General features: G+C 40.7%; 2 protein-coding genes across 4 annotated transcripts; one reads left to right on the top strand and one right to left on the bottom strand.

Annotated features, from left to right (window-relative positions):
• Nucleotides 1-13,022: 13,022 nt before the first annotated feature.
• LOC132449736 (uncharacterized) lies at nucleotides 13,023-16,535 on the top strand. Of its 3 annotated transcripts, XM_060041540.1 has the most exons (4): nucleotides 13,023-13,380; nucleotides 13,680-13,895; nucleotides 14,019-14,157; nucleotides 15,616-16,535. In XM_060041540.1, exons 1-4 carry the CDS (start codon nucleotides 13,118-13,120, stop codon nucleotides 16,396-16,398), a joined length of 1,401 nt encoding a protein of 466 aa, XP_059897523.1. In that variant the 5' UTR covers nucleotides 13,023-13,117; the 3' UTR covers nucleotides 16,399-16,535. The 3 variants fall into 3 exon arrangements, with proteins under 3 accessions (XP_059897523.1, XP_059897525.1, XP_059897524.1); XM_060041542.1 differs by lacking the exon at nucleotides 14,019-14,157; XM_060041541.1 differs by lacking the exon at nucleotides 15,616-16,535 and having other exon boundaries at nucleotides 14,019-14,172.
• On the bottom strand, nucleotides 14,140-23,913 carry LOC132449734 (uncharacterized). The gene is made up of 5 exons (XM_060041539.1): nucleotides 23,788-23,913; nucleotides 17,517-17,698; nucleotides 16,944-17,056; nucleotides 16,645-16,730; nucleotides 14,140-15,554 (listed from the first exon to the last, which is right to left on the bottom strand). The coding sequence occupies exons 1-5, from the start codon at nucleotides 23,804-23,806 to the stop codon at nucleotides 14,428-14,430; spliced, it is 1,527 nt and encodes a 508-aa protein (XP_059897522.1). The 5' UTR covers nucleotides 23,807-23,913; the 3' UTR covers nucleotides 14,140-14,427.
• Between the last annotated feature and the right edge of the window lie 966 nt (nucleotides 23,914-24,879).

The following is a 24,879-nucleotide window of genomic DNA, read 5'->3' as shown; positions in this document are numbered from 1 at the left end:
CCTTTGTTTAAAACGCTAGAGTTTATTTTCAAAAACAAAATGATATGCAGCCATATTCAATCTTCTAAATTCAGTGATCTATATTCTGACTTCTGTGATGGCTCTTATTTTAAGAGTAATCAGCTGTTCTCGTCCTGCCCTCATGCCCTACAGATTCAGGTTTATTATGACGATTTTGAAACGGCTAACCCTTTAGGTTCTAAGGCGGGGTTGCATAAGCTTGGATGTTTATATTTTACACTCCGAAATCTTCCACCTCATCTCAATTCATCTTTGATGAATATACATCTAATATCTTTGTTCCACTCACAAGATGCTAAGAAGTACGGCTTAGACAAAATACTCAAGCCTTTTATAGATGATGTGAAAAAACTTGAGGTTTATGGGATGGAAGTGTCTTTCACAAAAGAGCGCCTCTATGGCACAATATCACAGATTACAGGTGATAATTTGGGTTTAAATGGTATCCTTGGGTATGTGGAGTCTTTTAGTGCCACCTATTATTGTAGGTTTTGTGTTACAGACAAGGCCACAGCTCAGAGTGTATTTTGTGAACACGATCCTAGAGTCATTTTGCGATCTAAAGAACTGAATGAACAGCACTACACACATCTTGAGAATACTGTCGGAGATTAATCGAGATTTAAAACACTTAGACTAATTCAAGAGAGAGAGAGAGAAATTAAATCGAGGGGTCCGGAGCAAGAATTGACAAAAGACTTTATCGTGCAGAAAAACAACAACGACAACAGCCTGAGTGGGTTTGCAAAGTCACTGCGGTTCACAGACTGCGGCGTCTTTTTATACACACAAACAGAGCAGCTTCTCCTTGAAGTGTCTGCCTCCATTCAGTCATAAATCCATCTTAACCTGAACAGTCAGCAATTGGTCAGCAAATGGTCAACAAAGATAGCCCAAAACACTAGGCTAAGGTCAGCATGCCTTATCCCCGTAGCGTCCTGCTCCTTTTAGGGGCCCAACCATCTGTTCTGAACCCAGACACCCAGGCCCCGTGTGTTTCTCCACTATTAGACACACAGACCTCATAATAATCATGGTTTACCATAGAATATACTCCTTAATTTCTACCACACATCCCCCCTTTTTTGTAAGATAAGATCACAACAAAAACATAACAGTCGTTTAGGCCATATTTTGCACTACATTTGATCATCATTAAAAACCTTTAAGCATGTTCAGGAATCTCAACCTGTATAATTCTCAGGATTTTAAACCTGTTTAAGGCAAAAAGATCTATCAAATGTTTAACCAGATACTTTCTGTTATAGCCCCATGTATTCTTGACGTTACTGTTAAACACCATTTCATTGGATTAAATTGGATATTTACTTCACACCGATTTTTCCTGTGCCCATGTTCACGATTCTGGTGGAAGGTTAATGCACATAACGGTTGGTTATCCGACATAACAGTAAACACAAATTCATTAATTTGGTCTCGCGGTGGTATCTGAGCATATAATACTATTTTCCCTTTCTTGTTGACTATTCCTGAGCGAGTTGGGGCCGGATTGTCCTGTGTTTCTCTTAGGCTTCCTTCAGTACCAGCCCCTGATTCCTGGCTCTTGCAGGTCTGTGTTGTCTCCGTGGTTTCATCCTTCCTCGGGGTCTGTGCTTGTGCCAGCGGAATCTGGCACAACCCGTAAAGGATCAGAAACAGGCTCCCCATTTTCAGCAACATCATGTTGCTGAATCTCTTGGCTCGACTGGATCTGGTCCTGGGGCGGCTGGTCAGCCCCAGGTGTGTCTGCGTCTGGCTCCTCCTCCTCACACTCATCCCTGGACTTGGGTTGAGCGGCTTTTGTGCAGTGGTTGAGATGATACCACGTGGCACTTCCTTCCACTTGGATGGCTGTTGGTGTTGCGTTGGTGACTTTGTATGGTCCTTCTCTCCTGGGCTAGTTCCACTTTCTCCTGAACATCCTGAGATACACTTGGTCACCTGGCTCCACCCCCCTTGGTGGCTCCTTCTCCAACTCTGGAACTCTGTCTTTCTCTTGTTGAAAAATAAGCCTGTGTAGGCCAGTTAGTTGTCCCAAATAGCGTCTTAATTCACTTTTCAATTGTTCCAATGGAGGACCTTTGTGAGGCCCTCGAATGACAGATGAAGGCATGGGTTGACCCGTAAACATTTCATGCGGGGTTAGATGCGTCGCTCGGTTAGTTTTCATGCGATAACTCATTAGTGTCAGTCGTAGTGCATTAGTTCTTTAATTTAGTACACAAATTTTGTTAATCTTTGTCTTAAGCGTCCCATTCCTCTCTCCACCATACCTTGTGGTTTGAGGAATGTAGACATAGCCTAATCTTTGTTTGACATGCAGATGTTAAATCACTTGTTTGAGTGTTTTCTGAATAAACACTGCTCTGTCACCTGAGCTAATTTGTGACGGAATTCCAAACCTTGGCATGACTTCTCTAGTCAGAACCTTGATTACCGTAGCCGCACTTTGGTCTTCTGATGGGACTGCTTCTACCCATCTGTTGAACACATTTTTTTCAAATATTTCACACTAATTTAGCTGGATGTTAATCATTATTTGCAAGTATGGTGAAGAAAAACCTTGTTTTCAAAAAATTTCCTAATTCTCCTCAATACCTCCCCCCTTGCGCAATGGTCAAAACCATACGCATTAAATGATAAACAAATCTAATAACGCCGTTGGTGCACCCAACGTCGAAAGTCTAACCTTAAGCATCAGTAAACTGAAACCAATCTTTTGGGAAGGGAAATCGAAACCAGTATGTCCAAATCCTAAGCCCAATATGGGTGGGTTTACCATCAGCCGCCCGAAACCACGCTGTTCCGAGGTCATGCACTAAGCCGAAAAAACGTACATGCGTTAGTGGCCTTCTATGCCACAAAGGTAAAATAAAATGAAATAAAACGCGACATGCCCCGTTTCAAGACGACCTCTGCTGCCAGAGCTGACATATCTGACTCCTGTTCCCCCTCCACCTTTCATCAGCCGGCTTTTCCTATGATGGTTGCAGTCCGTCACTCCATGATCAAGTGAGCCAGTGCTCACAGTGACTCTGCCAAGTAATCGTGACTGTGCCTGAATTAGGTTGTCCCGGGCTTCAAGGTGGGATCTTACCCGTCGTTGGCTAACCAGCCTTCCATACTGGCTTATTGCAGGATGCCGTACCTGGGATACGATCAATCCCCACCTATATGGTGGTATAGATCGCAAAGTGGAGGGATGGAGACAGAGTCTTCAGCCGCATCTGCCTTATGCAGCCATATGTGTGCGTCATGAATGCACATCAGGGCGACTATAAAACAAAAGATAATTTATCAGAGTTAAAATTATTAAGGTGTTGCAGCAGTATTAGTGGCATTTGAAGGTAAACCCACTACTTCCGAATCCAATTTGACAACATAGCATGTATGTCTCCTTCCCAGCAGATGTAGCGTCAATCCACCTATTGTCCTTAACTAGGGAGATGTGAAAGAAAACAAAAATCACAATATTAAAACTTGCATCTTCAATATTGGGCGACTCATTTTTGTCTTAACCATTGCTCAAAATCACAATTCTCTTCATAATACTACCCGATTGCCCTTCACTATCTATTTGAATTGGACGACCTAATTATACCTTTTATTCTACCTATTGCTTGCATTTAGTGTTTTCCATATTTTGATTCACTACTATACCAAACCCAAATCCTCTATGTTGATCTTAACTAGTTTATTCAACACTGAATTGATACATTGTTTCTATTTAGTAATTAACCATATTGTTTTATCTGAAGTATGCTTGTGTAAAACCTTGTGTACTCAGTCACTTGGAGTAGGAGAGGATTCTCCCCTACCTCGGCAGCCCTGACACACACATGAGAAAAGGCTCACACACACCCTTTCTTATTTTATTTTACTTATTTATTTTAAATTACATTTGTCATTGTGGATAACCTAAATTAGAAATTTGGATAACGTTCTATCATACTTATTTGATCTAATTTTTAAGTATTGCCGATTGTTTTTCTAAATTATAAGATTGCTTTTAATAAATTGTCTATTACTTATCATAATCTCGAAGGAAATATTTTATTTGTGTTGTTATCTTGGCACCCAGACCTCGTCAGGCCCAAGCACCAAAATAACATTCACCTATCCACGCAGAGTCCATGGGTTGGGTCCGCTCCTCGTTTGATGAGTCACTTTACCCTGGCGCCATTGAACCCATTGACTCCTGTGGAGTGTGGTGTGCAGACAATTTTTAACGCTAATTGCTCATGTTTGAGTCTAAATAATTATTCCTAAATCCTGTGATTACCATGTAACTTACTCAGGGACACATCAACACTCAGCTAGGAGGAGATGGGGATCGAACTAGCAACCATTCGGTTACAAGACACCCTCTACTTCCTGAGCTAAACCGTCCCCCAGCCTCCTCTCCGCTGATTTATTACCTCTGCGTCGGTCCGCATCCGCCCTTTTTGCTGTCAATGTATTCCTCTCCCTTCTCCAAACACCTTCTCTCTCTGATCCAACCCGTTGTCTCACCAGTGCTCTGTGTACCAAGATGTAATGATATATACCACATGATATTCCGACGCGATGGAGAGTCTCCAAGAGCCACAGAATCACCAATCCCAGTGGTGGTTCTATGTTTTCTCTAAAACAGTGGACAAAGGTTACATTCAGGAACCAATTACAGAGTACATCCAAACGCACAAATTATGTATTAGGCACAATGCAAATTCAATCTCTTTCTCTCTGTTGTCTCTCTGTCCAGCCCCCACCTGCGGGTTTTTTCATTACTTACGTTCCTTCTCTCTAACTTTCTTTACCTCTCTTTATCTACTTCCTTTGCTTTCACAAATCTCCATAACCATTTTCACTTTCAGTAATCCTTTCCTTTCCTTTCTGGTTTATTCGTTTTTTGGACACTCTCCAAAACTAGATTTATTAATCTTAAAAAGGCCATCGAAAGATATGAATCTCCCCAAAGAAAATTCTAACCGGAAAGCCTTCTCCAATCTCATCGTCACTTCTCGTTGCCAATCTACACACTCTTCCTCTTCTTTGTCTCACTCTTCACAAATCACTTCATCTGTCCCCTCTAACTTAACTCAATGCTAACTCTTACTCACTCACTCACTCACTCACTCACTCACTCACTCACTCACTCACTCACTCACTCACTCACTCACTCATACAACTTAAAATAGGAATTCACAGATTCTCATCCTTGGAGCTGTCATAGGTATTAACTGCGTGTGTTCCGAGAATCCTAAAGTTTTGGTGAATTTACCTGCCAGGGTGAGGTGAGAGGCATAATTTGGACCTACGCAAGTGTAAGTGGCTCCAGTGTGGGCCATCATTGGCGTGCCTCTATAATTTATCAGAACCTGCAGTATTGGTTCCTCATCAGCTTGTTTTGTGATTGCTACAAGCTGACCCTCCCCCTGTGGATTCTCTGGGCACCCCTAGTATCCCTGACCTAAAAAGGGACCCGCCTGTCCCTGGTCGCTGTTACCCTGTCCTTGCTGGGATGGAAGAGGGTTAGTCAAACAATTTCTCTTCATATGTCCTTCCATGTTGCACCCATAACATATTAAAGGACCTCTGCGTTGTCCTTGGGATCCTGGTTGTTGATTGTTTCTAAACTGTCCTCGGGGCTCCTGATTCTGTCTATTTTTATTTGTGGGGTTCCCATAATTATGGATGTGTACATGTGTAACAGGTGGAGTAGGTGACAGTTGGCTCTGAGGCTGTTGTACTGGGAGAGAAAAGGCCAATCGTGGATATTGGTTTTGAAGTGCGCCCTGCTGGGCGGCTTGCGAAATTACAGCAGCTGGTTCTAAAACACCTGCCTGTCTCTCCTTATCTCTTTCCTTCCTTGTGAGATCTTCCAGCTGAAGCTGATATAGCTTCCTCTGGACCTCTTTGCTTTGTTCCTGTATTCTTTGTTTATTCTGACGATATTCATCCACTGCATGAACTAAATGGTCATTAAAATTTCTATGAGATCCTGATGTAGACAGTCCAACCACATCCTCTAGCTTGGCTTTGATTTGGCTGGGAAGTGTCTCTATCACAGAGTTTCTAAACATGACAGAGAACACCGGATGGATCTCAGGATCCTCATTCGTCTCCAAGCGCCATCTGTCCACTTGGGCCTGGAGGTAGGATGCAGGATTCTCTGTGTCATTGATGGGGAGGCCTCTCATGTTTTTATGATCAATATGGGTAGGGAACTCCGTTCTGAGTGTGTTCCACATCGCCACTCTGTAGCGATCAAGTGTAGTCCCATCATACATTCCATCCATTATGTCCAACCCTCCATTCCTCAGTACAGACTCCATTTTAGACAACCCCAATACTCTTGCCAACAGAGCTTTCAGGTCCCCCACTGCAATTAGCTTTCCCACTGTGAGCTCCTCAAATGTTCTAATCCATTTAGACGCCCCGTTAATTATGTTAGGGAGTTTAGAAATGACTCCCTTTAAGTCCTGTGAACCCCACGGTTGAAAATGGACCTGTTGTCCTTTGACTAGAATAGGATAATTACCGGGGAGGGTGTCGGGTGCCTTTTTTCCCCTTCGTGCTCTCCTTAGTTTCCCCCGTGACTGGAGTACCAGGGGGCTTTGTATTGATGTACTGCAGCCAGACACCTCTGTGCCTGGGTCCCCACTGACCCTCCCTTGTGTGTTACATTTATTATCTCCTTCATCTAGTGTGACTTCCCCTTTCAATTCTACGTTGCCTTTTAGCAAATGGGTGCAATGATACTAATTTGTGCAGCGGTGGCTCAGCCTTCAGAGGCAATGGTTGAGCCTTGTTGTTATTAGCTATTATTTCTCCCGCCACTCTCTGTAATGTTCGCCATCTCTCTCCTTCCTCTAAGAACAAAGCTAGTACTAACTTTTCCCTGTCCCTCTTTGCTGAGGCCGTTTTTCCACTTCTGTTATCTATGTAGTTCCTTATCACTACCTCCATGTCCCGATACATTATTGGATCAAAAGTCCCTCCCGCGGGCCAAATTGTACCTGATTTAACTGTCCGCTTCTCCCACTTCTCAGAAATTCGTTTGATCTCATTTCTGAGGAGTGGATTATCTCTGCTCAAAACTTCTACCGCTGTTGGTGCCATTTTTAATTATTACTTTATTACCTTATTTATTTTTTCTGAATTACACTATTTATTAATACAATTTATTTGAGTTTATTCTACTAGTTAGTTTAAATACTTTACTATCTCTAAGCTACAAACGTGAACTCCCCCCAAGCGCTCGTCTCTCTCCCAAAGATTGGAATGTAGCCCCCACCCTTTACTGCTACCAATTACCAACTCTGCCTTGCAGGCTCCTGCTCGTCCCCTGTGTGTTTGCTCGTGCACGTGCAGTTAGTCAGCGCGGTGATGTCAAAGAGGATTTACACATTTATTCAGTACTTCAACAAATTAACTATTCTCTATCCGTCTAATTTATTTATGATTATCAACTAATTTAAACAAATTAACTATTCTCTGTCCACCTAATTTATTTATGACAGAATCAACAACAACAAAAAATTAACCGGGTCGTAAAAACCTCCGAGGACTTAATCCTAACACGACTTAAATACAGACAATAAGCCGGTTCATACAATTTCTTTATCTTATATTAAAAAATGTCCGAATTGTTTGTAATTAATTACAAATAAAAAGTTGACCGAGCATAGAAACTGGCCTTTTGGTTAATCACATGAACGGTCGGATGTATAATGAATCAATCAGAACTTCAAACAAGAATGATTGCCACAAAGCACCAAGATCAGAATTAAAGACTGGCCCCACCTTCAGATCCAATATCTGCAGTTTAAATGAACTCATACAAACGATGTTTCGCACAACCAGTCTATTCCTTCAAAATAATGGCTAATCACATACACGCTCGACCAGATTACGAACAAACAAGAGACTCTTCAAAATACCAACTCAAACGGTACTCCAATCAAGAACCTTATCTAATCTGCTTTCTCAAAAATGCCAACACCGGAACTAGTCGACATCCCAAGCAGACCTCTAAAATAAAAATGAATTCATCAACGGCAATGAATTCCAACAGACAAGAAACTTATCTATTCAAAAGTGCGAGAATCTGCTTTCTCAAAAATGCCAACACCGGAACTAGTCGACATCCCAAACAGACCTCTAAAATAAAAATGAATTCATCAACGGCAATGAATTCCAACAGACAAGAAACTTATCTATTCAAAAGTGCAAGAATCTGCTTTCTCAAAAATGCCAACACCAGAATTAAAATTCACTCAATCGATCCGAGATCAGAAAGCTATTCAATCGGCCCAAAATAAGAGAAAATTCACTCAGTTGATCCAAGATCAGGAAACTGTTCAATCGGCCCAAAATAAAAGAGAGAGAGTTCACTAAATCGATCCAAGATCAGAAGACTGTTCAATTGGCCCAAAATAAAAGAAACTCACTCAATCGATCCGAGATCAGAAAACTGTTCGATTGGCCCAAACCAAGAGACAATTCACTAGTTGGTACTTCAAGGAAACTTTTCGAAAATAAGAATGAATTCATCGACGGCAATGAATTCCAACCCAGCTTTCTGGGATACTCTCAGTCATCCAACAGGTAGGCCTACTTCAACCGACCTGCGGACCTGCACTGTCCTTCCTTCTTCCAGAAGACAGCCACAGGACTTTACAGAAAGTCAATTTAAACAAAACACTGCACTGTCCTTCCTTCCTTCAGAAGACAGCCACAGGATTTGACAGAAGGCCTATTTAAACAAAACACTGCACTGTCCTTCCTTCCTTCAGAAGACAGCCACAGGACTTTACAGAAGGCCTATTTAAACAAAATACCAAAACACCAAATAACAACAACTCGTTTACTCGTTTCAAAATAGGGAACCACAATGCGTCTTGGTTATTTAGAACCACAGAACGCGTTATGGCATATGTGCGCGCACGTCAATCTCTCCCGGAGCCCCCGTATCTCTCACTCGCTCATTTATCTATAATTTTGGTTCGTTTGATCGAAGAGACACTTTACCTGCTGCTCGGCGTTCAGACGGGGCAAGAACAGATCAAACAACTCTATCCTATATATGGCAAGACAACTTACCCTTGAGCTCTGGTCGTATGATCCGTTCGCGTCCCGTCCTCTGGCCCGGCAGCTGACGAGTCCCTATTTCCTCCTGGTCGTGACGCCAATTATGTCGGAGATTAATCGAGATTTAAAACACTTAGACTAATTCAAGAGAGAGAGAGAGAAATGAAATCGAGGGGTCCGGAGCAAGAATTGACAAAAGACTTTATCGTGCAGAAAAACAACAACGACAACAGCCTGAGTGGGTTTGCAAAGTCACTGCGGTTCACAGACTGCGGCGTCTTTTTATACACACAAACAGAGCAGCTTCTCCTTGAAGTGTCTGCCTCCATTCAGTCATAAATCCATCTTAACCTGAACAGTCAGCAATTGGTCAGCAAATGGTCAACAAAGATAGCCCAAAACACTAGGCTAAGGTCAGCATGCCTTATCCCCGTAGCGTCCTGCTCCTTTTAGGGGCCCAACCATCTGTTCTGAACCCAGACACCCAGGCCCCGTGTGTTTCTCCACTATTAGACACACAGACCTCATAATAATCATGGTTTACCATAGAATATACTCCTTAATTTCTACCACAATACTGGTGATGGTTCATGTTATGGCATCAAACGCAACAGCATTCTTAATGAGTTACGGTATTTCAGTGTTGTAGATAATGTTGTCGTTGATATAATGCATGACCTCCTTGAAGGTGTGGCACAATATGAGGTTAAGCTACTGTTTGACTACCTGGCAAAGAATTTCCTATCCAGTGAACACATATTATTGAGAATTTATGGTTATAGCTATGGATACTTGGACCGTAAGAACAGGCCAACAAAGATCAATATTCATGGGAATGGGCTTGGTCTTAATGCCAGTCAAACAATGTGTCTTTTGAGAAATATTCCACTCATCTTTGCCAATGTTGTTCCAGAAAATGATAATCATTGGAATCTACTGTTGCTTCTGCTTGATATTGTGTACATAGTCTTCTCACCTAACATCTCTGAGGGAATGACTGTCTACTTGAGGTCTCTTATTGCCGAACATCATACGTTATTCAAACAAATTTACCCCACACACAATCTTATTCCCAAACATCATTTAATGATCCATTATCCCTCTGTTATTAGAAAAATCGGTCCTTTACTTCATGTCTGGACCATGAGATATGAAGCGAAGCACAGATTTTTCAAATCTAGCATTAAAAACTTTAAAAATGTGACAAAGTCTTTAGCATTAAAACATCAGTTAGCTATTGCCTATCATTGGGAGGCGTTCACGGTTAGAGGTATTGAATCAGGACCAGTAAAAACCCAAATGTTAAGTGAATTAGATGAAGAAGAGCTGGTCTGTGAATATTTTCAACTCGATAGGTCCTCTACTGTATCTTCTACTGCATGGGTGAAATGCGACGGCATTGACTATCACATAGGATCTGCTGTGTGTGTAGATGTTGAGGAAGAAATGCCATTGTTTGGTAAAATTGTTTTAATAATCCTAAAAAAAGAGGCTATACATTTTGTTCTTATTGAGTTAAATTCTGTGTATGTTGAGCATCTCCATGCCTTTCAAGTTGAAGAAATTGACCATATGTACATTGTAAATCGAGATGATTTGCAGCATCACAAGCCTTTCGACCTGCAGATGTCCTATGGCTGTGACGCATTGTTTTATATTGTACCTGACTGCTGCATTTTGTAAGATGGCGTTGCTGCTGAATTTTGTAAGATGATGTTTAATTAAAAAAAGTCTAATATAATGCATTTCTAGTAAGTATTTTTGTTCAGGTTCATATGGAAAAGACCAACTAACATTTTGTAGCATAATATAAAGTAAAAACAACACCTATATTGTCAATTTGACACTGGGTGAAATGTTAAAAAATAACACTTTTGGAGTTGATATCAAAGGAAATAACAATAAACTGGTGTTTAAAAATAACACTTGGAGTTGATAATAAAGGAAAGGTAACAATAAACTGGTGTTTAAAAATAACACTTTTGGAGTTGATAATAAAGGAAAGGTAACAATAAACTGGTGTTTAAAAAAAACACTTTTGGAGTTGATAATAAAGGAAAGGTAACAATAAACTGGTGTTTAAAAATAACACTTTTGGAGTTAAATTTAGGGAAAGAAATAACAATAAGCTGGAGTAAATGATTCCGGCTTGGTGTTCCTGAGGAACTCTTAAAGTTTAACATTTTATCACTTTGTTAGTGTTGTAGTTTATTACACTAATGAAAGTGTCAAATTAACACTTTTGTGGTGGTCCCCATATATACACCCTGAAAGTGTTGGATTTAACTCTTACAGTGTAAAAATGTCGATTTAAAATTTGCTGTGTGGTTGTTCGTTCTGCGTGTTCCCTGTTGTCTCCTGAGTTCCCTGAGTTACCTGGTTCCTTGCCTTAGCCTTTAGGCATAAATAAAGTGCTGTTCTCGCTAAACCGTCTGCATCTGGGTCCTACCTGCCTGCCTGCACCCTCAACCCTAACACAATTACTGTGTGGTGTAATGAAATTCACACAGATAATGACAATATCACATGGAGAGTACAATAACCGTCTGTAACAGTCTTATACACTTTATGATCTTACAGCTGTTGGGTCAGACACAGAGGCCGATGTTGAGAGTTCCTCGACATCCGATACGGATGACGGGTCATCTTCATCCTGAATCATGAATTCATCTCTAGAACAAAAAAGATAAAAATAGAAATAGAATTATAGGCTGGGGATCAATGATACAGACAAATGCATTAGTTATGCACTTCGTTCATCCGAATCCATACAATCCCGTTCATTCACTTTTTTCCCTTTTCATATGAGCAACCTTCATATTTGACTAAACCAGGACTAACTAAACCTAAATACTCCCATGGTGTTCCCAGACACTGTCACAAGGTCCCCTGTGGTCGAGCTCCACCTAGACAGCACGGGACCCAACATCTTCATGCCTCATAAATAACAGTTTGGCGTAAGATCTAAGATCTTCAAGGGCGTCAGTGGCATTTTGAGTGTGGGGGACGTATTTTGGCGGGGGGTCTGGGGGTCCTCCCCCATTTTCAAAGAAGTACATGCAATTGCCCGCATTCTGGTGCATTTTACCATGTTTTCAGATTTAAAATTATCTCCCGCTAACATCATCACATACCCTTCGCCATACCTAGAGATTGGCATGGTTTTATTTCAGTTAGCCTATTAGCTGGTTTGATTTGCATTGAAAAATCATTAGGCTAACTAACAGCTATAAGGCTAACTGAAGAGAACCATGCCGATCTCTAGGTATAGTGAAGGGTATGTGATGATGTGGGGCTATTTTATATCCAAAGGCCTAGGTGACTTCATCAGGATGCATAGTATCCTGGATCCATGAAATAACTGGCTTTTAAGAATAAGAATCTGCCTGCCTCTATGGGAATTTAACATAGGGGTGTCTATACTTTTTTAATGGAGAACATTTATTTGTTAACGATACATTATTCATTCACAAAGCAAATTGGTATCCTTAAAGGTTGGATTTTTCCTAATTTGTTTAATTAAGATATTCCAAAAGATGATTTTTTTATTGCTCTTTTTACTCAACTTTAGCACGGGTGCCTAAACGTATGCCTACTAGGGCTGCCACTAACGACTATTTTTCTATCGATTAATCTATAGACTATTTTATCGATTAGTCGATTAATCTAAACGATTAATTTTCTCGGCCACCACTGAGTTCAAACGAGATCCGAGGTCCGAGGAAAAGGGGCGTGTTTGTGCGTGTCGCTAGGCAACGTCCTCGGACCTCCGAGACAGATGGATAAGAAAACGCAGCATAAGTGTGAGATCAAAAAATGCGATCGACCTGAGCAGGCTGAGCGCCAGAGTTGACTAAATGAAACAGAAAATAAAATAAACAAGACAAAACGAGAGTGAAAATGAAGAGAGGTAGAAACTAATAATAATTGGAATTGACCTTTCGCAAAAGCCCCGCCCCCCTTAGTTACCGTTGCTAGCCCGACAAGCTTCTTGACGCCGACGGAGTGTCAACACAGTGTCATGTCGGGGAAAAATATAGCGGTGCGTGTCAGTGACTCTTTTTGGAGCAATACTTGTGCGATATCCTCCAGATCGAGGCAAAAGGGGTTACAGTATGCGGTGGAGGGATACATTAAAAACATTAAAATAAACAAAGAAGGGGACACTACGACTGTCGAGGCGAAAGCGTACCGGTCAATGGCAAAATCGGAGAAACCCCATGATCTCTACCTCACATGCAACGAGCACAGCCTTTTGGACCAGTTATGCTCTTGCACTGCCGGGTAAGTTCAGGACACTTGTATACTTCAGGAGGATGTTGACTGAAATATTTAAATTAGTTAGATAGCTAGTCAACATCCTTTCAACTATCCTTTCTAGCAAGAAGCAACGTCATCAGAGTCTAGCTTGTTACAATATGTTGTTACAACATGGATGTAAGGTTACATGTCAAGGCACTCTAATATTGCAGTAACTAGCTAGTAACATTATTGTCATAAGGCTGGTTGACGTAAGCAATTCATAGTCACTGCAAATAGCATTTCCAAAACAAACACCTAATGCTACTTCTGGCTTAAATCAGTTCACCAGGTTTTTGCTCTCACATTGTGGGCCTTATGTACACCCTGGACCTGTGCCGTGCCAGACATAATGACATCTCCTCCACAAGCCAGCCTCAGCAGTGGCACAAAGCCAGGGGTAAAAAAATAACTGGACAACCTGTGAGCAGTGTGGTGGTAGCCAAGGCCAAAGTCAACCGCAAGCGGAAACCCATCATGTCCAGCTATATCCACAATAAGTAAGTATTTTACTTTCCATGTACTCTACAGCAACACCATCAGTCACACTGTTCTGAACATATTCCTGTGTACTGTGTAACATGATAGACAATAATACTCACCTCTGAATGTATTTGTTAAAGGAAAGAGTTAGGGACAGCAGTGTATGGTCTACTGAGGGAGATGTCAGATGCACCTATAAGCTACATTGCTGATGAAACTGCACCTGAGGTAGAAGTTGGAGGCAGGAAGTATGCAGTGGGGTGCGGTCTAAGCCACCAGGTGAGATTTTATTAAAGTTTCATTAAAATTTGACATTTACAAATTCTAAATTGTGCTTACAATGTAAAAAAAGGAAAATTGGGCTGACATATTATATACACCTACACATAAAAACATGAAACAAGGATTTCTATAGCACCTTCCACAGCTCAGGCTGACAAAATGCCCCACAGTGGTGAGTAAAAATAACAGGTTAAAGCAGTAATAATGTCATGTAGTAATACTTTGTATTTGTTGCCATGTGATGCTACGACTGTCCCAGACTGTCCCTTACTTAAGTATGTGTGGCTGGAAGTTTGAAAGCATGCTCACCACATACCAGATGTGATTTATAATCCCTAACCTTGTATTAGGAATTTTGTCTGACACCATCTTGAACTTTTTTATTTTACCGATGGCCCTCTCTACGTGCACCCTGTGCTTTGCAATGCGCTTTGTCACCAGCACATCTCCAGCGGGCATTTGCCTCTTAAATCTCGAAAACGGTGGCAGGTTTAACTGCAGTCCGACTGCTCGCATCTCTTCCTCGATCAAGAAGCCCTTATCAGCCATTATGCCATCCCCTCTTTGCAAATAGCCACTCTCTATAAGTTGCTCTAGTAACGGGATGATACCACATTGCCTGACTATCTCCTTATCGGACATGGATCCTGTGAAGAGGGCAGATGAAAAAATCACAGCACCACGGGGGTCACAGGCAACTAGCGATTTTAGGGTGTTTGTGCTTTTGTAGTTTGAAAAGCTCTGGCTTTGCAACACCAGTGACGTTGGCCTTTCGATTTTCAGCTCTGTACAATCTAATATTGCAAATGTGGATGGGTAGTCTGCTTTGTAGGTTTCTGGCATGTTTTGTGCAATGACATCTCTGTGAGGCCAAATTGGTAATTCACCTAATACGTCAAACATATAATGAATCCAGGAATTGAAAATAGTACTTGCTGTTTGCGTGGTTACATTAAATCTAAAGGCAAGGTTCTTTAGGTCTTCGTTGTTGCGGAGTTTCATTAAAACAAACAGCAACTGGCTACGGAGGGGCATCTCAGCAACTTGCCAATCATTGCGCTTGTAGTTTAAGGGCACATTTATTTGAGTGGTGTGTGGATCATTTGGGATGCCAAATATTGTGCACAGTTGGTTGAATCGATCATATGTAAACCCAGTACTGTATTCCAACATTTTAGGGATTTCACTGCTTTCAAGTAGTTCAGGTGTTAGAGTTTTCTTTTTAAGTGTGCTAATTTGTGCTTTCAGCCTTTCTATTTCAGTTTCCTTTAAAGACAATTTCAATTTCATGTTGTTGTTTTCTTCTTCTAATTTCTTCTCCTTTTCAGTGCTCTGCTCCTCCTCAGGCTCCCTTTCTAGCTGGCATCCAGGAAGTGGGGGTTGCTCAGTACTCTCTGTAATGATTTTTTTTTTGCATGTTATTGATAATCCTTTATCTTTGTCCCTTTTTTAAAGCTGCCACTTGTTTGCCAAGTTGGAGAGTCTTCTGTTGATCCTGGAGTAACTCCTGTCAGCCACCTGCCCAACTTTCCTCTGCCATCCCAACCCACCAGCTTCTGCACAGTTCTGAGTGAAAGTGCCATGCGTTGTTACACAGAACTGAAAATGTCTTTGCCTGATTCTATAGCTCTGGAACAGGAAACCAGGGAACAGAGCACAAACAACTTGTGGTTCCATGCAAGGTCTGCCCGAATAACATCAACCTCTTTTAAAAGAATCTGCTCTAGGAGAGCTGACCATGAAAAACTTGCTACAAGCTTAAAGAGTGCCGCATCAGTACAAACTAAGGCCATGAAAAGAGGTGTAGAACAAGAGCCCATAGCAGCAACACAGTACACGAAGCTCACAGGTAATCTAGTGTATCCATGTGGTTTTGTTGTAAATCCTGATGCCCCACACCTTGGTACTTCACCTGACCGTAAGGTGATAGAGAGAGGAGGGAGTGAAAGCCCAAGCTATAGGCTTTTAGAAATTAAGTGCCCATCCAAGAACAGCTTTACAGAGTGTCCTTACCTTTGCAAGCAGGCAGATGGACGCTATAAACTAAAAGAGTGTCATGCCCATCATTATCAAATAATGGGGCAGCTTGGGCTCACGGGTATGTCATGGTGTGATTTTTTTGTTAAATGTGAGGAAGATTACCACCTAGAAAGAATACAATTTGATGTTGCAAAATGGGAAGAGATGAAGAGCAAGCTTGATGCATTTTTCTTTGACTACTATGTTACATACCAGTGAGATAAATCCGTGATCGTCTTACTGTATGTATGTATGGACTCTTATTTTGTTCTCTTGTTTCTTTGTTCTTCTTGTTTGTTTTGACCTCTGAACAGAGAATGAAAGTGCCAATAAAGGAACTTATTCACTGTCTGAAACATCTTGCTGCCTATTCTATCATTCAACACAATACAGAGGTAATGGGATTGGGCAGGCTATTCCACTCCTGTTACGCCAGTATTAACTTAAAAAAGGCTTATCACTCACCACTGTCAACAATATACTGTTGAGTCTCGTCTGCATCATCAGTGCTGGAGGTGGAGCCAGAGGCATCCTGCACACTTAATCTGCATCTGTATAGATTTTTGGGACATGAATTTACAGTACTTTGTTTCTATTATATTGTATATCATCATCATTAACCTTTATTTAACCAGCGAGTCAATAACATGTTCTTATTTACAGTAACAGTAACGTTAGGCTATATGACATGTACTAACAGGTTAAATATAGAGTTATATACTGCACTTCAAATCAAATATTATTGACATGTAATTTAGGCTTACCGTTTTTGGGGTGGCTTTCGACAGCCTCCGAGCTGCTCCCTAGTCTGGTTCGACACTTGTACACCAAGTACAGGGTCGGGATACTCAGGGGTAGGCTGTCCATTCACAAAATGCTACATGAAAGATGAAAACAAAATAAGTTTAAATTGCCTGTTGGGACGCTATGTTCAACTTTGATGTAAACTGACGAAACATAACGTTACGTAACGCTAGGGCTAGCTAAGCTTAGAGGGTAACGTTCTGGCAATGATATACTAGTAATAGGGGTGCAACCGATCACAAATCTCACGGTTCGGATCGGGTCACGGTTTTTGAGTCACGGGTCGGATCATTTTCGGATCAACAACAACAATAAAGATAACAAGACTGCTGATAAAAAAAAATAATTATCAGCCGATCCGCGGATCACTTGCGTCCCGAACCGTGAGGGTTGATCCGTACGGATCACGGGAAATCCGTGAACCGTTGCACCACTAACTAGTAGTATACAATATTTGCTAATAGTAACCATAACTTTGATATCCAGTATTATTAGCTAGCTATCACTATGGCGTTAGTCTAGCCTAGCCTTACCTTGGAGCAGACGTATGCATGCTTGTTTATTTTCGTGACATTTAGCTGGGAGTGGGGCCTTCCACACTGTTTGATCCATCGTAGGCACCGCTCCTGTTGTGTTTTCGGCTTTGGAAAAGGAAAGAACACGACTCCCCCAGCCAAACTCTTGGGGTACCTACTGTCCGATTTACATACGCCATTCATAAGGTTCACGTGACGTCACTGTATCTTTGCGCCGCCATCTTGACGACCGATCCCTCCCACCCACTGACCAACTGATTTCAGTCAACACCAACAAAAAACAGCTGCGACCACAATCCACCGACAGTCATGCCGGCAATTTGTTGTGCAGTGGGCTGTAACAACAGCCGTACGAGGAACCCCGGGTTGATTTTTTATTCGTTACCAACCGAAAAATCAAGAAGAGATAAGTGGTTAGCCGCAATAAGACGAGATCATTGGGCGCCCACATCTCACAGCTTGCTGTGCTCGGAGCACTTTGTGTCAGGTAAGATTTCGCTTCAACTTAGTAGCAGCTAGGACTAACAAGAGTTAATCCTATTTGTGTTTATATTTGTAATATCTATATATATATAGTAACTTATAATATACACATAGGTATTTATAATGTAATATGAATTGTTTATAGTATATATATATATATAAAATTGTTTACAATATTTGTATCTGATTATATTGACTATTTATATACGTAGATATATATGCGTAGACATATATATATATATATACACACAATTATTCTGTATTTATATATATGAATTATTATAGCTTTTATTATACTGACATGTTGGTGACATCTATCCAAGCTAAATTGATCTATCAAGGGGTAGGACTAGATACGTTTTTTTACTTCCTCCTACCCCCTTTCGAGCATGTAGAATTTTTTTTTTTTTATTTGACTTCTTTTGTGTTTTTTTTTGTTCAATTGATAATCATTAATTGATTAATAATCATGTTTTTTTTTTATTGTTTACATGTTAGAAATAAAGACAATCAATCAATCAATCCTGAGTTTCACGTGTTTTGTAAACATGTCTTTCAGCCTCTGTAGCACTAATGCGTTTGTGTTGTATTAGATAGATAGCTAATTCCTTGATTCATTCCAGAGGTAAATGACATTTTCATAGCAGTAACATAGACAAGACAACAAATATGACATGCATAGCAATCTGTTATTTCACAAAAACACATTTCCTGAAGTAAGATGAAATCATTGTCAGTCCCTATGTTTAGCCCATGCAGTAACTTCATGATTAGATTTACAACTGTAATTTGCTTAGTACTATTCCATATCAGTCAAAAGGAACAGATTATTGCCCCTTTTCCCATATTAGAACCTACATTTGTATAGTCTGCGAGAGATGTATTTACTGAGGTGATGTGTTCCGCATATAATCTTTGTTTTACTATGCTCTGCCTTTGTAGGAGCAAAACAGGACAACCCCTTGAGCCCTGCTTTTGTGCCCAGCCTGTTTGCACATACCTCTGTGAGGGAGAGGGAAAAGCAAAATTACGTCTTCCAAAAGTTTCTGAAGACTCAGCAGAGGAAGCGCAAGATCCGCGAGACCAGCATATGTCTTGCTGACCCTCCAACCACCGATGTTGCTGACATGGAGGAGCATGAAGTCACTACTGACCACAACACTGACCACAGTTATTCAAGAGACACAGGCCCTGGCATTGTAGAACCATGTGTGAATCCATCCTGCCAGGCTACAACATTTGCATTGGAAAGTGAGTGTGCGCGGCTCCGAGCTGAGGTCAGTGGGTTAAGGGCTAGGGTAGAGGAGCGGTCCTTGAATGAGGAGGCATTCAGGGACAACGACACCATGGTGCAGGATCTAACAGGTCTTCCAACCTTCGCCAAATTAATAGTTTTGTTTAACTTTGTTCAGAAGTTTATAAAAGTTGGACAATCAATCACCCCATTCCAATGTTTGATCCTAACATTAATGAGACTGAGGCTTAATGTGCCGCTTCACTTTTTAGCTTTTTTTTTTGGATTTTCTAAGTCAACTGCTGTCAGAGTGTTTAACAGCACATTAGATGTATTGTTTTTCAGATTATCAGAACTTATCGTATGGCCACCTAAAGAACAAATTCAAATTAGTCTCCCAATGTGTTTTCGCAATAACTTTAAAAACTGCACCTCCATAATTGATTGTTTTGAAATATTTATAGAAAAGCCAAAGGACCTGAGATGCCGTGCACAGACATACTCACAATATAAGCACCACAACACCGCAACATTTCTGATCTCAATTACACCACAAGGTGTTATATCCTATGTGTCAAAAGGTTGGGGGGGTCGCACAAGCGACAAGCACATAACAGAAAATTGTGGATATCTTGATAATTTGTCACCAGGAGATGTCATTCTAGCTGATAGAGGTTTTAATGTTAAAGATACCATGGGTCTGTATTGTGCTCAGCTGAAAATACCGGCATTTACCAAAGGCAAGACACAGCTGCATCCACTGGAGCTAGAGGCAACAAGGGGACTGGCAGCTGTCAGGATCCATGTGGAGAGAGTCATTGGCCTTGTGAGGAATAAGTACACAATTCTTCAGACCACCATCCCTCTGACACTCTGCCAAGCCGCTTCGCATGGACAGCCTACCTCCATCGACAAAATGGTGACAGTTTGCTGTGCTCTGTGTAATATTTGCCCATCAGTCATCCCTACAGAGTAGAGACGTGGTACAATTGTTTTCTCTGTCTCTGACTCGATGTGACAACTGGATTTACTACATAGACCAACTAAGATAAGATAGTCCTTTATTAATCCCCCTTGGGAGAAATTCAAGGGTAACCAGCAGTACAGTGGGAAAAGAGAAGTGCGAAAAAACAGTATATATACAATACATTTACTAATTTAAAATAAAATTATAGTACAAAACTATTTTAATAAGATAAAGATAAGATAAAACAAACATACTATATACATGTAACTCTCCGTTTGTGGGTGACCTGTGTGTTAAGTAAATAAATATGATGAAATATGAGGTATAATATAAATATAAGTATAAATATAAATGTGCCAAATGTGCCAAACTACTGTACAGTTATTAAAAAATATATTTGTATTGTTCATTTAAAGTATAAATATAAATGTGCCAAATGTGCCAAACTACTGTAGTTATTAAAAAATATATTTGTATTGTTCATTTAAAGTATAAATATAAATGTGCCAAATGTGCCAAACTACTGTACAGTTATTAAAAAATATATTTGTATTGTTCATTTAAAGTATAAATATGCCAAATGTGCCAAACTACTGTACAGTTATTAAAAAATATATTTGTATTGTTCATTTATGTATGGAACGCATTTATTTGCCACATTGCTACAAACACAATGGTTAAAAAATAAATAATTCAATTGAATAAATCAAATAAAAAATAAAAATAAAAATCTGGATACCAAACTCATTTCTTTTTTGTTTGTTTTTTACATTCTACACATTTCCAACTCTTTGGCACCCTGCTCAGCTTCAGACATGACTTGTGGAACTTCTTTCGTTTGCATTGCCCAGATGTGCAAGAAAGAATGTCTGCTTCATCAATAGGGTTTCCTCAGTAACATCCCTCAGGTGCTGTCTCAAAATTAGCACTTGAGAGGCGTGGCACAGTAAACCATTTACCCAACAGCTCAGGCAGTACCCCTGTTCTAATGAATTCTTCCACCCTCAAGTAGGCCTCATCAAAAAAACATTGATCAAACTGGACCCGCTGCATAAAAAGTTCTTGTGGTGTCCACACAATAAAATCTCCATACATTACCCCAGCTACACACATTTGGGTCTGCAGTTGGTACATGTAGCTATGATCTGGTTTGAGGGCCATACCTTCTGCAGTCATGGTAAGGCAGAAACGTGGGTCGCTGACACAATCCCTGAAAGCGCGGCCATTTGCATTGAAAGGGCATTTTATTTCAAGCACACCAGTCCCATGACAATCACAAGTCACCACACCATCTGGAGATGCTCCTACCCATGGTAGGCCCGGGTTGATAATGAGCCCAGATGTTGTAATGCTGAAGTTCAAATGGAGATCTTGCATGGTCTTCAGGTATGACTCCCTGGCAGTTTCCTCATTTTGCAGACCCCATCTGTGAAAACATGAAAGACAGTAAGGATATTTTGAACTTTATGATAAACCAACTAGTCTACATTGTCCAATGCACTGTTATATAAAACATCATTCCTGGAGTATAACCATGATGGAATTCAGAGAAAAAGGCCTGATTCATTTCTTGCTTTCTAAAATGTATACCTTGTTGCTTCTGTTGAAAAGTGTGAAGACTGGGGATAGCAAATTCTCTTTATCAGAGATGAAGAGTTCTTTGTCCTGGCTGCCTCAAGAAATACTGATGCAGTAACTCTTCCTGCTCTCTGATCAAACCACACCCTGGACTTTCTCTGCTCTCTTGTCTTCTCCTCAACTACCAAACACTCCAAAAATAATCGAATCATCAAAAGGGTTTTAATGTTAATTATTATAATCATTACGTTAGTGTGATGAGGTAAAAGTGGAGCTTTTGTGTTATTTTCAATATCTTACCTGCTCCGGTGTGAGATGAAGCTCCTCAAAACGCCTAGCAGCCTCCTCCAGCAGTGAGGGCAAATCCATTTCAAGACAGGCGCTTGAGTACAGAGTAGGGAGAGGTGGTGGCAAATCCAACTGTACAGTGTTGGGAATGTATCTGATGGAATGGCCTTCAACAACTGACAAAATTGCACTGTTCTTAGGGATGGCCTCCTGGTTTTCACTGCTGTGGAGCTGTTCAAAAAACTGCTTGAGCTCATCAGCGGATGGTTTCATTTGATGGTGGTCGTCTGTTTTTTTAGCCTTCTCCTTTTGAAATATGTTTGATAGCTCATCATACTTCACAAGTTTCTTGCCTGGGTCTTCCCATGCACATGCATTGTCTGTGCATGCCTGTCCCTCTCTGCGCTCAACAGCAGCCAGGAGTGAGAACATTAGTGCTGCTGCGTGGGAGCACACCTCTCCCAGTCCTGCCATACAAGTGCAGTGGGCCATGACAACAGTCCCTTCCTCCTGCACAACTACCCATGGCCATGTGGGCTTAGTGTTAAGAGCTTGTGAATGAAGGACCTGTTAAGTGAAGAACAAAAAATATCTGTTAATTCTCCTAATATTGCTCTAATGGATGACATAATGATAGCTGGAGTCATAGATCCTATCTAGTTCACAAATGACCTGACTTTCTTCTGTAAACCTTTTGCATAACTAAGAGATGAGATCTAACCAAAATAAGAAATTGCATTGTTTGTGCCAGTTTGCCATTTTATTTAACTTGAAGGTCTACTCCAAAGATAACTGTTAACTCAGGTATTGTATCCTTTGTGCTCTGCAGGTTCCCAAGTAACAGCATTGAACACAATTAGTTCATTTAGGGAAAGGAGACGATTGTACATTATGACATAACCTCAGCATAATGTGCGTCAGTTTGTTTGGAAATGTGTTTTGGACAGAGACGCATTCAGTAGTGCTGGGTACAATGAGGATGCGCTCTTTTATTCTCTTTACGGCAGGTAATGATAGGTTCTGAAAGATGGCATATCCATGTAGCTTACTAATGAATAAAATAGATTCAAAAAACGTTGACATATGACCCACTATGTTCTGCTCCATATAGGCCTACCCAATGTTGACAACGTCCCAGCCAAAGAGTATTGGTATTAATACCTCATTCATTGCCCGAAATAATCCATAATAATTTAAATCGGGTTGTGTTGTGGGTACAAAATGAATCTTGACGAAAATCGTCCCAAGCGAAATTATCGTCTATGATTTGATGACTGATTTCAACGATCAATGATAGTAACCCACCAAAAACTGTTCACAAGAAGTCACGAATATATAGTACTTACCTTTGCCATTATCAGATAAAGATTATTGGTGGCCAAGTGCCTCACTCTAGCGTCCTTCACCCATCCAGCCACAGCATATTGATATGCATAGTGCTCTTGAACGCTTTCAAGCTCTCTCCAGTGTACGGGTTGTGGACTAAATAAATATATATGTCAGGGAAATGTATTTGAGGCAAGCTTGAGGCCGATACTAATGGACTAAAAAAAACTGGGGGTAACAAATAAGGATCGGAGCCTAAAATCAAAATTTTATCAAGGTATCTTTGTCTCTCGCTAACGTCCAGATGAGCGGTGTGGGCGGCCATATTTGGCGAGATCGGTCGTGCAAATGGCGGCGTTCCAGAAAACGTGACGTAGATGAACCTTATGAATAGGCACATCGCTTCACCATTTTGCTTGTCGGACTTTGTTTGTCGGACCTTGTTTACATAGTAACGGTTGCTAGGATGTATGATTGGACAATGACCGTTTGGGGGCGGGGTTTTGCGAAAGGTCAATTGTTAAAAATTTCTTCAAATTCTTCAAATGCTTTACGCTCGTAACTCATTCAAATTTCAACCGTTTGCCATGGTTCAAAAAATTAAACGAATCTAGAGATTCATATCTATCTAGGCATGTTCACGGAATTTCGGTAGCTATTAAACTTTTTTCGGTATCGCAGTTTTAGTTTTAAAACGGCATATTACATCATTCTAACCGGCGGACCTTCCACTGTTTGACATCGTAACCAGTCCTTTTTCAACCGTTTACCATCGTTCAAACCATTAAACAAATCTACACACTTGTATCTTCAATCCTATCCAAACGGAATTTCGATAGCATTTATACTTTTTTCACAATCAGTTTTAGTTTCAAACTCGCATCGGCCATCGTTTTCAGTTGCGTTTAATGATTTAGGTAACCATAGCAACGGCAAACAAACCCCGCGAAGCACAATCCCTACAATGCTTTACGCTCGTAACTAATTCAAATTTCAACCGTTTCCCATGGTTAGTCGGACTCGACTGCTGCTGCCGCCATGATTTTTTAAAACTGAAGAGTTGACTGAAGGCGACCAATGACTGGTGCCAAAAAAGACTGACGTCAGGCACGCAGCACGTAGTGATACGGAAGACGCACATTCGTTATACTGAACTGAAGCGTTTTAGAAATTGAAAAGGTAAATTCATAAAATTAAAAAAAGATGCATCAACTTAAATTATTGATGCCGACGCATTTTTACCGTCGACTTCGTCGACCACATCGACTAATCGCGGCAGCCCTAATGCCTACCACTGTGTATATATTTTTTTCTCTTGTTGCTTCATGTAGGCCAGAGATGCCTGTGTGATTGTAATTGAAAATTGTTAGCCGTATGATATTAACCCAGGATAAATTCATCCTGGATAAGTAATGCTGATGGTTGGGCATGTGAACAATGCATGTGTTGAGTGGTAGAATGACAATTATTTACCTTGATGGCAC

The sequence above is a fragment of the Gadus macrocephalus genome, chromosome 21, assembly GCF_031168955.1.
Source record: "Gadus macrocephalus chromosome 21, ASM3116895v1".
Taxonomy (NCBI): domain Eukaryota; kingdom Metazoa; phylum Chordata; class Actinopteri; order Gadiformes; family Gadidae; genus Gadus; species Gadus macrocephalus.
The sequence above is the reverse complement of the archived record's forward strand: the minus strand, read 5'-3'. Positions and strand labels throughout refer to the sequence as shown.

Bases quoted from the DNA above. Each gene is read 5' to 3' on its own strand.
- LOC132449736 (XM_060041540.1), top strand. From the start codon at position 13,118: ATGTCGGGGAAAAATATAGCGGTGCGTGTCAGTGACTCTTTTTGGAGC. The intron at 13,381-13,679 runs GTAAGTTCAGGA...GGCTTAAATCAG, and splicing joins TTATGCTCTTGCACTGCCGG to TTCACCAGGTTTTTGCTCTC. The intron at 13,896-14,018 runs GTAAGTATTTTA...TATTTGTTAAAG, and splicing joins TCCAGCTATATCCACAATAA to GAAAGAGTTAGGGACAGCAG.
- LOC132449734 (XM_060041539.1), bottom strand. The intron at 17,057-17,516 runs GTAAGGCTAGGC...TCTTTCATGTAG, and splicing joins ATGCATACGTCTGCTCCAAG to CATTTTGTGAATGGACAGCC. The intron at 15,555-16,644 runs GTGAGTGATAAG...AAATCATTACAG, and splicing joins ACAGTATATTGTTGACAGTG to AGAGTACTGAGCAACCCCCA.